The sequence below is a fragment of the Mustelus asterias genome, chromosome 30 (assembly GCF_964213995.1).
Source record: "Mustelus asterias chromosome 30, sMusAst1.hap1.1, whole genome shotgun sequence".
Taxonomy (NCBI): domain Eukaryota; kingdom Metazoa; phylum Chordata; class Chondrichthyes; order Carcharhiniformes; family Triakidae; genus Mustelus; species Mustelus asterias.
This window is the reverse complement of record NC_135830.1, coordinates 18,385,604-18,399,257: the sequence shown is the minus strand read 5'-3', so window position 1 is coordinate 18,399,257 and position 13,654 is coordinate 18,385,604. Positions and strand designations below refer to the sequence as shown.

The window sequence follows — 13,654 nt, the reverse complement described above, 5'->3', positions numbered from 1 at the left end:
TCGGCCCATCCAGTCTGCACTGACCACAATCCCACCCAGGCCCCATCCCCGTAACTCCACGCATTTACCCTGCTAAACCCCCTGACGCTAAGGGACAAATTGTTTTAACATGGCCAACCCACCGAACCCGCACAACTTTGGACAGTGGGATGAAAAAGATATGAAGGTTTGGGGGATTGGCCATGTTAAATTGCCCCTTAGATTTGTAATATTACTCTGTCAGAAATACAACATTTACTGTGAATCACTGTGAAACCCCAAGTGGATAGAGCTGTGAAGAAGGCCTATAGTGTGTTAGCTTTTATTAACAGGGGGTTGGAGTTTAAGAGCCGTGGGGTTATGCTGCAACTGTACAGGACCTTGGTGAGACCACATTTGGAATATTGTGTGCAGTTCTGGTCACCTCACTATAAGAAGGACGTGGAAACGCTGGAAAGAGTGCAGAGGGGATTTACCAGGATGCTGCCTGGTTTGGAGGGTAGGTCTTATGAGGAAAGGTTGAGGGAGCTGGGGCTGTTCTCTCTGGAGTGGAGGAGGCTGAGGGGAGACTTAATAGAGGTGTATAAAATGATGAAGGGGATAGATAGAGTGAACGTTCAAAGACTATTTCCTCGGGTGGATGGAGCTATTACAAGGGGGCATAACTATAGGGTTCGTGGTGGGAGATACAGGAAGGATATCAGAGGTAGGTTCTTTACGCAGAGAGTGGTTGGGGTGTGGAATGGACTGCCTGCAGTGATAGTGGAGTCAGACACTTTAGGAACATTTAAGCGGCTATTGGATAGGCACATGGAGCACACCAGGATGATAGGGAGTGGGATAGCTTGATCTTGGTTTCAGATAAAGCTCGGCACAACATCGTGGGCCGAAGGGCCTGTTCTGTGCTGTACTGTTCTATGTTCTATGTTCTCTATGAATGTGGTTCCACTTCCAAAAACCAGTTTGACGTTCGCAGTATTCACACAGCCCTACACTTGCTAGCAAACGCTTCTGGCTAAAGATGTGCCGGTTAGGTGAATTGACCATTCTAAATTGCCCCTTAGTGTCCAAAGGTGTGTATCTTCGGTGGATTGGCCATGCTAAATTGCCTCTTAGTGTCCAAAGATCTGTAGGCAGACGACAAATGGTTGCCAATGTAGCCCAGTCCCATTACACAGACCAGCCTCCCATCCATTGACACTGTCTACACTTACCCCTGCCACGGAAAAGCAGCCAGCAGAATCAAGGACCCCACGCACCCCGGACACACTCTCTTCCACCTTCTTCCGTCGGGAAAAAGATACAAAAGTCTGAAGTCAAGTACCAACCGACTCAAGAACAGCTTCTTCCCTGCTGCCATCAGACTTTTGAATGGACCTACCTCGCATTAAGTTGATCTTTCTCTACACCCTAGCTATGACCGTGACACTACATTCTGCACCCTGTCCTTTCCTTCTCTATGAATGGTATGCTTTGTCTGTTTAACGCGCAAGGAACAATACTTTTCCCTGTATCCCAATACATGTGACAATAATAAATCAAATCCAACGTTTACAGATATTAATGAATACCTACTTGGCTCCACTGTTAACCTTGTTCCCTTTCCAAAGATAAGTCTGTTAGTAACTCCAGCATCCACACAGTGTCGCGCCCCTTGGCACAAACCGCTCTTCAGATTATCCGCAGTGAATACTTACCCCAGCCGGAATTATGCTTTAAAAACCCGCCAGTTAAAGCGACTGTAACCTCGATGACTTGGGGACAGACCTTTGGTCAGATTGGCCACAGTGTTCTAGTGAGACGTGACACTCACTGGGTCTCACGAGGAGCTTGGCGACACTCCCAAATGTGTGCTTACGGTTCCCAACGTTCGCAAGAACCTCCGGGCTGTCACGGTACTCACCGCGCGCTGGCATTTGGACAAATACACGTGGATGGGGAAAGGTTGAGTGGGAGGGGGAGCCAAACGCAGAGCAAATGGGACTACTTCAGATTCAGAACATGGATCGGCATGGAGGAGTAGGGTTAAAGGAGCCTCTCAGGTATGAAGGTCACGTCTTATACACTACATTCTGCACCCTCTCCTTTCCTTCTCGATGAATGGTCTGTTTTGTCTGTGAACCGCGCAAGAAACAATACTTTTCACTGTATCCCAAAACATGTGCCAATAATAAATCAAATCTATGTACTCTATGAACAGTATGCTTTGCCTGTATAGCTCACAAGAAACAATACTATTCACTGTATCCCAATACACGTAACAATAATAAATCAAATCTATGTACTCTATGAACAGTATGCTTTGTCTGTATAGCTCGCAAGAAACAATACTCTTCACTGTATCCCAATACACGTGACAATAATAAATCAAATCTGTGTACTCTATGAACAGTATGCTTTTCCTGTATAGCTCGCAAGAAACAATACTATTCACTGTATCCCAATACATGTGCCAATAATAAATCAAATCAAATCTAATCAGAAACATGTTCGACCCTGGGACAGCAACACCGAGATCCCAAACACTTACTGGGTGCCACCACTAACCTTGCGCCAGCCGCAAATACCAGCTTCCCGAAACTTCCTCCAACATTCACACAGCATCGGCCCCCTCCCCCCCCCATACAGAAACCCACTCTTCCACCTCCTTCCGTCGGGGAAAAAGATACAAAAGTCTGAGGTCACGTACCAACCGACTCAAGGACAGCTTCTTCCCTGCTGCCGTCAGACTTTTGAACGGACCGACCTCGCATTAAGTTGATCTTTCTCTACACCCTAGCTATGACTGTGACATTCTGCACCTTCTCATTTCCTTCTCTATGAACGGTATGCTTTGTCGGTATAGCGCGTAAGAAACAATACTTTTCACCGTCTGCTAATATACTTGACAATAATAAATCAAATCCAACACTTACTGGGGTCCACATTTAGTTGGGTGCCAGTTCCAAAGATGAGCTTGTAAGCTCCATCCTGCACACAGCCCTACACTCTCTGACAAAAACCTTTCACGCCAAAGATGTGTAGATTAGGTGGATTGGCCATGCTAAATTGCCCCTTCGTGTCCAAAGATGTGCAGGTTAGGTGGATTGGCCATGCTAAATTGTCCCTTAGTGTCCAAAGATGTGCAGGTTAGGTGTGTTCCAGTGTTTTAAAATGTTCAAACAAAGACAGACAGAAAGCCATGAGGCTTCAGAGCTTCAATGCGCCCCCCCCCCCCCCCCCCCAACCCCCACCCCACCCCTCTCCTTCTCCATTTTGTGTATTATCTGCTACACGTGGCTGAGGCACTGGAGATGTCGACATTACTGACACAACTCAATCTCTGGGGACAATCAGAGATGGAGAGAGACAGACAGACAGACAGACACAGGGACAGAGAAAGAGAGAGAGAGAGACACACAGAGAGAGAGAGATATATACAGAGAGAGAAAGACAGAGAGAGAGAGAAAGACAGAGAGAGAGAGAAAGACAGAGAGAGAGAGAAAGACACACAGAGAGAAAGACACAGAGAGAGAGAAAGACACAGAGAGAGAGAAAGACACAGAGAGAGAGAAAGACACAGAGAGACAGAAAGACACAGAGAGACAGAAAGACACAGAGAGAGAGAAAGACACACAGAGAGAGAGAAAGACACAGAGAGAAAGACACACAGAGAGAGAAAGACACACAGAAAGACACACAGAGAGAAAGACACACAGAGAGAAAGACACACAGAGAGAAAGACACACAGAGAGAAAGACAGACACAGAGAGAGAGAAAGACACAGAGAGAGAGAAAGACACAGAGAGAGAGAAAGACACAGAGAGAAAGACACAGAGAGAGAGAAAGACACAGAGAGAGAGAAAGACACACAGAGAGCGAAAGACACAGAGAGAGAGAGAGACAGAGAGAGAGGCACACACAGAGAGACAGAGACACACACACACAGATAGGGTCAGGGGAGAGCCCGAGATGCTACAGAAACAGGGGAAAGGTTTGAAAATGGAAGCGAGCTTCTTATCCAGGAGTTTAGACAATCCACACTGTCAACAGTCACATTTCACACTCTCTGCTCTGTCCTGTTTAGTTTTGGGATCAGTGTTTGGGAATTTATAAACCGCACTGATGGTGCAAGAGGTGTCAGTGTTTAAACATATTAAACTGTTCCAACAGACAGGCAGAAAGCCATGAGGCTTCAGACATCCATGGTAACTCCCATTCCCTGGATACAAAGGGACAATTTAGCATGGCCAATTCACCTAACCTGCACATCTTTGGACACTAAGGGGCAATTTAACATGGCCAATCCACCTAACCTGCACTTTGGACACTAAGGGACAATTTTACGAGACCAAAAGTATTTTCAACATCTTTTCGCAAAGGTAGGAGAGACTAAAACCAAAGGGCATAGGTTTAAGGTGAGAGGGGAAAGATACAAAAGCATCCAGAGGGGCAATTTTTTCACACAGAGGGTGGTGAGTGTCTGGAACGAGCTTCCAGAGGTAGTAGTAGAGGGGGGTACAATTTTGTCTTTTAAAAAGCATTTAGACAGTTACATGGATAGGATGGGTATGGAGGGATATGGGCCAAACGCGGGCAATTGGGACTGGCTTAGTTGTTAAAAAAAAGGGTGGCATGGACAAGTTGGGCCGAAGGGCCTGTTTCCATGCTGTAAACCTCTATGACTCCATGTGACAATAATAAATCATATCAAAATTAACCACACTTACTCGGTCGTACCACGAGTTTGGTACCAGATCCAAAGGTGACTTTACCATAGTTATTCACACAGCAGTACACGCCAGCACAGAAACTCTTTGCATCAGGTGTCTCGGTGAAGGACACCCACAACATGGAGTGCCCATCTCATTTCAGATTAACTACATTACCAGATCAATTCTTTAGCAAGTGCCGGACAGTGTATCTCCCTGAAATCAATCTCCATTCAATCCTTCTCACCCATCAGTACAACTTATTGAGCTATGAATGAGCTCCACTTGATCTAGACCTCCTTAGTGTCCACCGAGAAGTGGCCAGGGCTGGTTTACAAGACCTTTTCCATGCTTATTATAGGCAGCATCTTGCGGGAAGATCTTACCAGGATGGACAAGTAGCTTGGTGCCACCTCCGAATACCAGCTTGCTGTTCGCTCCAGAAGCCCCACACTAACTGATCCCTTTACAAGAACTCTGAGGCTCCCTCTTTCCCCAGTGCACCATTGCCAGCGCTGGGGGATGTAGAATTGGACAGAAGCTGTGTAATCTTGGCTATATAACTCAGGGTAATCTTTTCAATGGGGTTTCAGCACTGGATTCTTTCAGGATGTTGCACTTACTGGGTTCCACAGTGAATCTGGTCCCACGACCAAAGGTGAGCTTGTTGATTCCAACATTCACACAGTCCCACACTGCCTGACAAAAACTGTCCATGTTCAATACACACCTTCCCCCATCGAGCTGTTACAGCACGGAGTAACAAGCAGCCACTTCACACACATCCTCTCATCTCTCCCTCTCTAATCCTCTCTCTCTCCATCTCTCTCTCCATCTCTCTCTCCCTCCAACTCTCTCTCGCTCCCTCCAACTCTCTCTCTCTCTCCAACCCTCTCTCCCCTACTGTGTCTCTCTCTCCAACCCTCTTTCCAACTCTCTCTCTCTCCAAGCCTCTCTCCCCAAATGTCTCTCTCCCTCTCTCTCTCCAATCCTCTTTCCAACTCTCTGTCTCTCTCCCCAACTCTCTCTCTCTCTCCAACCCTCTCTCCCCTACTGTGTCTCTCTCTCCAACCTTCTTTCAAACTCTCTCTCTCTCCATCTCTTTATCACCAACACTCTTTCTCTCCCTCCAATGTCCCCCTCTCTCCAGTCCCCCCTCTCTCTCTCCAGTCCCCCCGCCCCACTCTCTCTCTCTTTCCAGACGCCTCTCTCTCTCTAGCCCTCTCTCTCCCCCAGACCATCCCGTCTCTCTCTCCACACCCCCTCTCTCTCTCTCTCTCTCCACACCCCCCCTCTCTCTCTCTCTCTCTCCAGACCCCTCTCTCTCTCTCTCTCCAGACCCCCCCCCCATCTCTCTCCATACACCCCCCTCTCTCTCTCTCTCTCTCCAGACCCCTCTCTCTCTCTCTCTCTCCACCCCCCCTCTCTCTCTCTCCACCCCCCTCTCTCTCTCTCTCCACACCCCCCCTCTCTCTCTCTCTCTCTCTCCACACCCCCCCTCTCTCTCTCTCTCTCTCTCCAGACCCCCCTCTCTCCCTCCAACTCTCTCTCTCTAACCATCTCTTTATCACTAACTCTCTCTCTCTGTCCCTCCAATGATCCCCTCTCTCCAGCCCCCTCTCTCTCCACTCTCTCACATTCTAACTCTAACTCTCTCAGCCTAACTCTTTCTCATTCTCTCTCTATCTCCCTCCCCTCCCTTTCTCTCCCTAACTCTCTCACATTCTAACTCTATAACTCTCTCCATGTCCCTCCCTCTCCTCTCTCCCTCTTTAACTCTTTCTCTCTAACTCTCTCTCTCTAACTATCTAGCTTTCTCTCTCTCTTCCTTCCTTTCTCCCTCTCTCTGTTTCTCCTTTGTTCTACCTGTGTCCACACAGGACTAACTCGCCAATGTTTTATTGCAGACAGCAGTATATATCTACAGCAATACATTGAGGTTTCAGTGACTATGAACAGAAATTCCCTCTCGGCAATGATAGTTATTAAAATTTCAGGCAGTAATTACAACATGATAATACTTTATGAGCACACACACACACACACAAAACCGTGTAGGTATTCTATAGTTAATAATAAATACCTACTTGGAACCACAGTTAATCTTGTCCCCTGTCCAAAAGTAAGCTGAGTAACACCTGCAGCATTCACACAGTAATGTGTCTAATAACACAAACCCCCCTTCAGATTAACCCCAATAATCTCCTGCTGGGACTCTGTGTTAAAACGCAACGCCGGCCAGTCCCATAATAGTGACAGCATGTCTACACAGATTTTTAAATAACCACTGCTATGTATTCGGATTATTACTCAAGTTTGACTTATTTATCATTTGCAGAAACCTAAGGCTCCAATCTGTATATCTGAAATCATAGAAACCCTACAGAGCAGAAGGAGGCCATTCGGCCCATCGAGTCTGCACCGACCACAATCCCACCCAGGCCCTACCCCCACATATTTACCCACGAATCCCTCTAACCTACGCATCCCAGGACTCTAAGGGGCAATTTTTAACCTGGCCAATCAACCTCACCCGCACATCTTTGGACCGTGGGAGGAAACCGGAGCACCCGGAGGAAACCCACGCAGACACGAGGAGAATGTGCAAACTCCACACAGGCAGTGACCCGAGCCGGGAATCGAACCCAGGACCCTGGAGCTGTGAAGCAACAGTGCTAACCCAATGTGCTACCGTGCCGGTTGTGAAGTAAATCTAGAATTACTTCACAACCATCTCCAAATAGACTTCAATGAGTACAAGAGTTGGGAAATCATGTTGCAGCGATATATAAAGCCTTGGTGAGACCGCATTTGGAGTATTACGTGCGGTTCTGGCTTTGGAAAGGGTGCAATGAAGGTTCACCAGGATGTTGCCTGGTCTCGAAGGCGTTGGCTATAAGGAGAGGTTGAATAAACTAGGATGGCCAGTCTGCCTAACCTACACATCTTTGGACTCTAACTCTCTCGCCAACTCTTCTCTCTTACTTTCTCGATCTATCTCCAACTCTCTCTCCACCTCCCTCCCCCTCTCTCTGCAAGCCTCTCTCTCCAACCCTCTCTCTATCTCTCTCCAACCCTCTCTCTCTCCCCAACCCTCTCCCTCTGACTCTCTCTATCTCTCCCCAACCCTCTCCCTCTGACTCTCTCTATCTCTCCCCAACCCTCTCCCTCTGACTCTCTCTATCTCTCCCCAACCCTCTCCCTCTGACTCTCTCTATCTCTCCCCAACCCTCTCCCTCTGACTCTCTCTATCTCTCTCCAACCCTCTCTCTCTCCCCAACCCTCTCCCTCTGACTCTCTCTATCTCTCCCCAACCCTCTCCCTCTGACTCTCTCTATCTCTCTCCAACCCTCTCCCTCTGACTCTCTCTATCTCTCTCCAACCCTCTCTCTCTCCCCAACCCTCTCCCTCTGACTCTCTCTATCTCTCTCCAACCCTCTCCCTCTGACTCTCTCTATCTCTCTCCAACCCTCTCTCTCTCCCCAACCCTCTCCCTCTGACTCTCTCTATCTCTCCCCAACCCTCTCCCTCTGACTCTCTCTATCTCTCTCCAACCCTCTCCCTCTGACTCTATCTATCTCCAACCCTCTCCCTCTGACTCTCTCTATCTCTCTCCAACCCTCTCTCTCTCCCCAACCCTCTCCCTCTGACTCTCTCTATCTCTCCCCAACCCTCTCCCTCTGACTCTCTCTATCTCTCCCCAACCCTCTCCCTCTGACTCTCTCTATCTCTCTCCAACCCTCTCTCTCTCCCCAACCCTCTCCCTCTGACTCTCTCTATCTCTCCCCAACCCTCTCCCTCTGACTCTCTCTATCTCTCTCCAACCCTCTCTCTCTCCCCAACCCTCTCCCTCTGACTCTCTCTATCTCTCTCCAACCCTCTCTCTCTCTCAAACCCTCTTTCTCTCACACTCTCTCCACTTTCTCTCTGACTCTGACGCACTCCAACTCTATAACTCTCTCTGCCGAATATTTTCTCATTTCTCTCCATCTCCCGTCCCCCTCTCTCTCCCTCTCTAACTGTCTATCTCTAACTCTCTCACATTCTAACTCTAAACCTCTCTCTATCTCCCTCCCGCCCTCCTCTCTCTCCCTCTATAACTCTTTCTCTCTAACTCTCTCTCTAACTATCTTTATCTCTCTCTCTGTTTCTCCCTCTTTCTACTTGTCTGTGTCCATACAGGACTAACTCACCAATGTTTATTACAGAAGCCAGTGTATACATACAGCAATACATTGAGGTTTCAATGATTATGAACACAGAAATCCCCTCTCGGCAATGGTAGTTGTTTAAATTTCAGGCAGTAATGATAATACTTTCTGAGCACATACATAACCGGGTAGGTATTCTCTAATTAATAATAAATACCTACTTGGAACCACAGTTAATCTCGTCCCCTGTCCAAAGGTAAGCTTAGTTCCAGCTCCTGCATTCACACAGCAATGTGCCCAATAACACAAACCCCCCCCCCTTCAGATTAACCCAATAATCTCCTGCCTCTGCTGGGACCGTGTGTTAATACTTAGTGCCGGCCAGCACAGTGCATATCTCACTGTCTCTGCAACGGCTGGAAGTTAGCAAGCAATCCACTTGTTCCATTTTTCAGGTTGCAGCAGTGGTAAACTTACTCTCAATCAGAGATTGGTCAGGTTATTATTTCCAAATTACTGGGTTCCACCGTCACTCTGCTGCCTCCTCCAAAAATAAGCTTCCAGCTCCCATCATTCACACAGCCCTGCAGTCCCTGACAAAGACCTCCGGACCTGATGAGCTATCTCAGTGATGTAGTGTGAGTGAGCAGCACCCATTTTCCCCTCAGGAGATAGCTCGCTCCCAGTTCTCCATCCTTCTGTCCCATCTAGCTGCCAGTCAGTCTCGGAAACATTTAGTGTTTTGGCCTCAGCTACTTTCTGTGGGAGCAAATTCCCTACCCTATCCCCCCCATATCCTTCGACCCCCTTCTCCCCAAGAGCTATAGCTAATTCCTTCATGACAACACGCAATGTTTTGGCCTCAACTGCTTTCTCTGGTAGCAAATTCCACGTATTCACCACTTTCTGAATGAAGCAATTTCTCAATTTATCATAGCACACACATTTACACACACTCACACATACACACACGGACACACTCTTACCCACATCTCTTACCCACACACACATATAGACACACTGTCTCTCTCTCTCACACACACACAATCTCTTACCCACACACACATATAGACGCACTGTCTCTCTCTCTCACACACACACGCACACACACAATCTCTTACCCACACACACATACAGACACACTGTCTCTCTCTCTCTCACACACACACACACACACACACACACGCGCACACACACACTCTCTTACCCACACACACATACAGACACACTGTCTCTCTCTCTCTCTCACACACACACAGACATACACACACACTCTCTTACCCACACACACATACAGACAGGCACACAAACACACACTCTCTCTCTCTCTCTCTCACACACACACACACACACACACACACACACACACACACACACACATAGGTATTCTATAGCTAATAATATGTACCTACATGGAAGCTCACACACACACATAGGTATTCTATAGCTAATAATATGTACCTACTTGGAAGCACGGTTAATCTTGTCCCCTGTCCAAAGATGAGCTCAGTAGCACTTCCAGTATTCACACAGCAATGTGCCCAATAACACAAACCCGCCTTCAGATTAACCCCAATAATCTCCTGTCTCTGCTGGGACTCTGTGTTAAAACACAATGTGGAGATGCCGTAAAGTAAGAAGTCTCACAACACCAGCTTAAAGTCCAACAGGTTTATTTGGTAGCAAATGCCATAAGCTTTCGGAGCGCTGCTCCTTCGTCAGATGGAGTGGAAATCTGCTCTCAAACAGGGCACAGAGACACAAAATCAAGTTACAGAATACTGATTAGAATGCGAATCCCTAAAGCCAGCCAGGTCTTAAAGATACAGACAATGTGTGTAAAGATACAGACAATCACATTGTCTGTATCTTTAAGACCTGGCTGGCTGTAGGGATTCGCATTCTAATCAGTATTCTGTAACTTGATTTTGTGTCTCTGTGCCCTGTTTGAGAGCACATTTCCACTCCATCTGACGAAGGAGCAGCGCTCCGAAAGCTAATGGTATTTGCTACCAAATAAACCTGTTGGACTTTAACCTGGTGTTGTTAAAACTCTTACTGTGTTCACCCCAGTCCAACGCCGGCATCTCCACATCATGTTTAAAATACAATGCCAGCCAGTGCCATAATAGTGACAGCATGTCTACACAGGTTTTTAAATGACCACTGCTATGTATTCGGATTATTACTCAAGCTTAATTTATTTTCCATTCGCAGAAACCTAAGGCTTCAATCTGTATATCCGAAATCTAGAATTGCTTCACAACTATGTCCAAATAGGCTTCAAAAATACACACCTTTGGAAACTAAGGGGCAGTTAAGCAGCCTGTTCTGTCCCAGCAATGTTATTTCAAGCAGCAGACACCAGCTTCATGTTCCAGTCTGGGTCAATTCTATATTTCTGTAACCTCGGTCCATCTATCCTCTCTATCCATCTCCCTCCTTAGCTGCAGAACTGACCCCGAGGTTCAGGCATCACACTTAAAGTTTAACATTGTAAAGTTTAAAGTTTCAAAAAATGTTTTAAAACACTTCAAACATTTACACACACTCTCTTACCCCCACACACACATACTGACATACTCTCTCTCAGACACACACTCTTACCCCCACACACACACACACACTCTTACCCACACACACACACATTCTCTCTCTCACACACACACACACTCTTACCCACATACACACACATTCTCTCTCTCACAGACACACACACTCTTACCCACACACACACACACATTCTCTCTCTCACACACACACTCTTACCCACACACACACATTCTCTCTCTCTCACAGACACACACACTCTTACCCACACACACATTCTCTCTCTCACACACACACTCTTACCCACACACACACACACATTCTCTCTCTCACAGACACACACACTCTTACCCACACACACACACACATTCTCTCTCTCACACACACACTCTTACCCACACACACACACACATTCTCTCTCTCACAGACACACACACGCTTACCCACACACACACATTCTCTCTCTCACACACACACTCTTACCCACACATTCTCTCTCTCACACACACACTCTTACCCACACACACACACACATTCTCTCTCTCACAGACACACACACTCTTACCCACACACACACATTATCTCACAGACACACACTCTTACCCACACACACACACATTATCTCACAAACACACACTCTTACCCACACACACACATTCTCTCTCTCACAGACACACACACTCTTACCCACACACACACATTCTCTCTCTCACAGACACACACACTCTTACCCACACACACACATTCTCTCTCTCTCACAGATACACACACTCTTACCCACACACACACACATTCTCTCTCTCACAGACACACACACTCTTACCCACACACACACACATTCTCTCTCTCTCACAGACACACACACTCTTACCCACACACACACACACATTCTCTCTCTCACACACACACTCTCTTACCCACACACACACACACACACTCTTACCCACACACACACACATTCTCTCTCTCACAGACACACACACTCTTACCCACACGCACATACAAACACACTCTCTCACTCACACACATACAGACACACACACTCACCCACACACACAATACAGACACACACACACACTCTCTCACACTCACACACACATAAATAGGTACAGTAAGTAGTCTCACAACACCGGCTTACAGTCCAACAGGTTTATTTGATAGCATGAGCTTTCGGAGCGCTGCTCCTTCATCAGGTGAGTGCAGGATTTGTTTCACAAACAGGGCATATATAGACACAAACTCAATTACAAGATAATAGTTGGAATTGAGTCTGTGTCTATGTATGCCCTGTTCGTGAAACAAACCCTACACTCACCTGGTGAAGGAGCGGCACTTCGAAAGCTCGTGCTACCAAATAAACCTGTTGGACTTTAACCTGGTGTTGTGAGACTTCTTACTGTGTTTACCCCAGTCCAACGCCGGCAACTCCACATCATAAATAGGAAGGTATTCTATAGTTAATAATAAATACCTACTTGGAAGCACGGTTAATCTTGTCCCCTGTCCAAAGATGAGCTTAGTAGCTTCCAGCATTCACACAGCAATGTGCCCAACAACACAAACCCCCCTTCAGATTAACCCCAATAATCTCCTGCCTCTGCTGGGACTCTGTGTTAAAACACAACGCCGGCCAGTGCCATAATAGTGGCAGCATGTGGACACAGATTTTTAAATGACCACTGGTATGTATTCGGATTATTACTCAAGTTTAACTTATTTTCCATTCACAGAAACCTAAGGTTCCAATCTGTATATCTGAAATCTAGAATTACTTCACAACAACGTCCAAATAGACTTCAATGAGTACAAGAGTTGGGAAATCATTCTATCGGGGCTTGTCGATGCCCGTTCTCCTGTTACCCGTAAATTCTTTCCTTCAGTATTAATCTTAAATTGCAACTAAAAACAGGCCGCACTTATTCCATAGGACAATGCTTTAACTAACACCCTAGTAAGACTAAAGAAATTCACAGTGAAACTTCACTTACTGGGCTGCACAGTCAGTTTGGTACCAGAACCAAATATGAACTTAGAGTAATCATTCACACAATAGCACAGACCAATACACAAAATCTGCCAAGTGTGTAGCCTCTGTCCAAAACCAACTGGACCTTGCATTCTGCAATCCTAAAAGGAAGGATGTGGAAAAGATTGAAAGGGTGCAGAGGAGATTTACAAGGATGTTGCCTGGATTGAGTGGCATGCCTTATGAGGATAGGCTGAGGGAGCTCAGTCTTTTCTCCTTGGAGAGATGTAGGATGAGAGGAGACCTAATAGAGGTGT

The 13,654-nt window shown here is 46.7% G+C and overlaps 1 protein-coding gene across 1 annotated transcript in view; it reads right to left on the bottom strand.

The window, feature by feature from the left end:
- Positions 1-4,812, bottom strand: part of LOC144480930 (M1-specific T cell receptor alpha chain-like) — a 42,958-nt gene extending 38,146 nt beyond the window's left edge. Inside the window, exon 1 of the mRNA XM_078200554.1 lies at positions 4,689-4,812. Within this exon, the coding sequence (XP_078056680.1) occupies positions 4,689-4,812 (124 nt within the window). The remainder of the gene's footprint in view (positions 1-4,688) is intronic.
- Between the last annotated feature and the right edge of the window lie 8,842 nt (positions 4,813-13,654).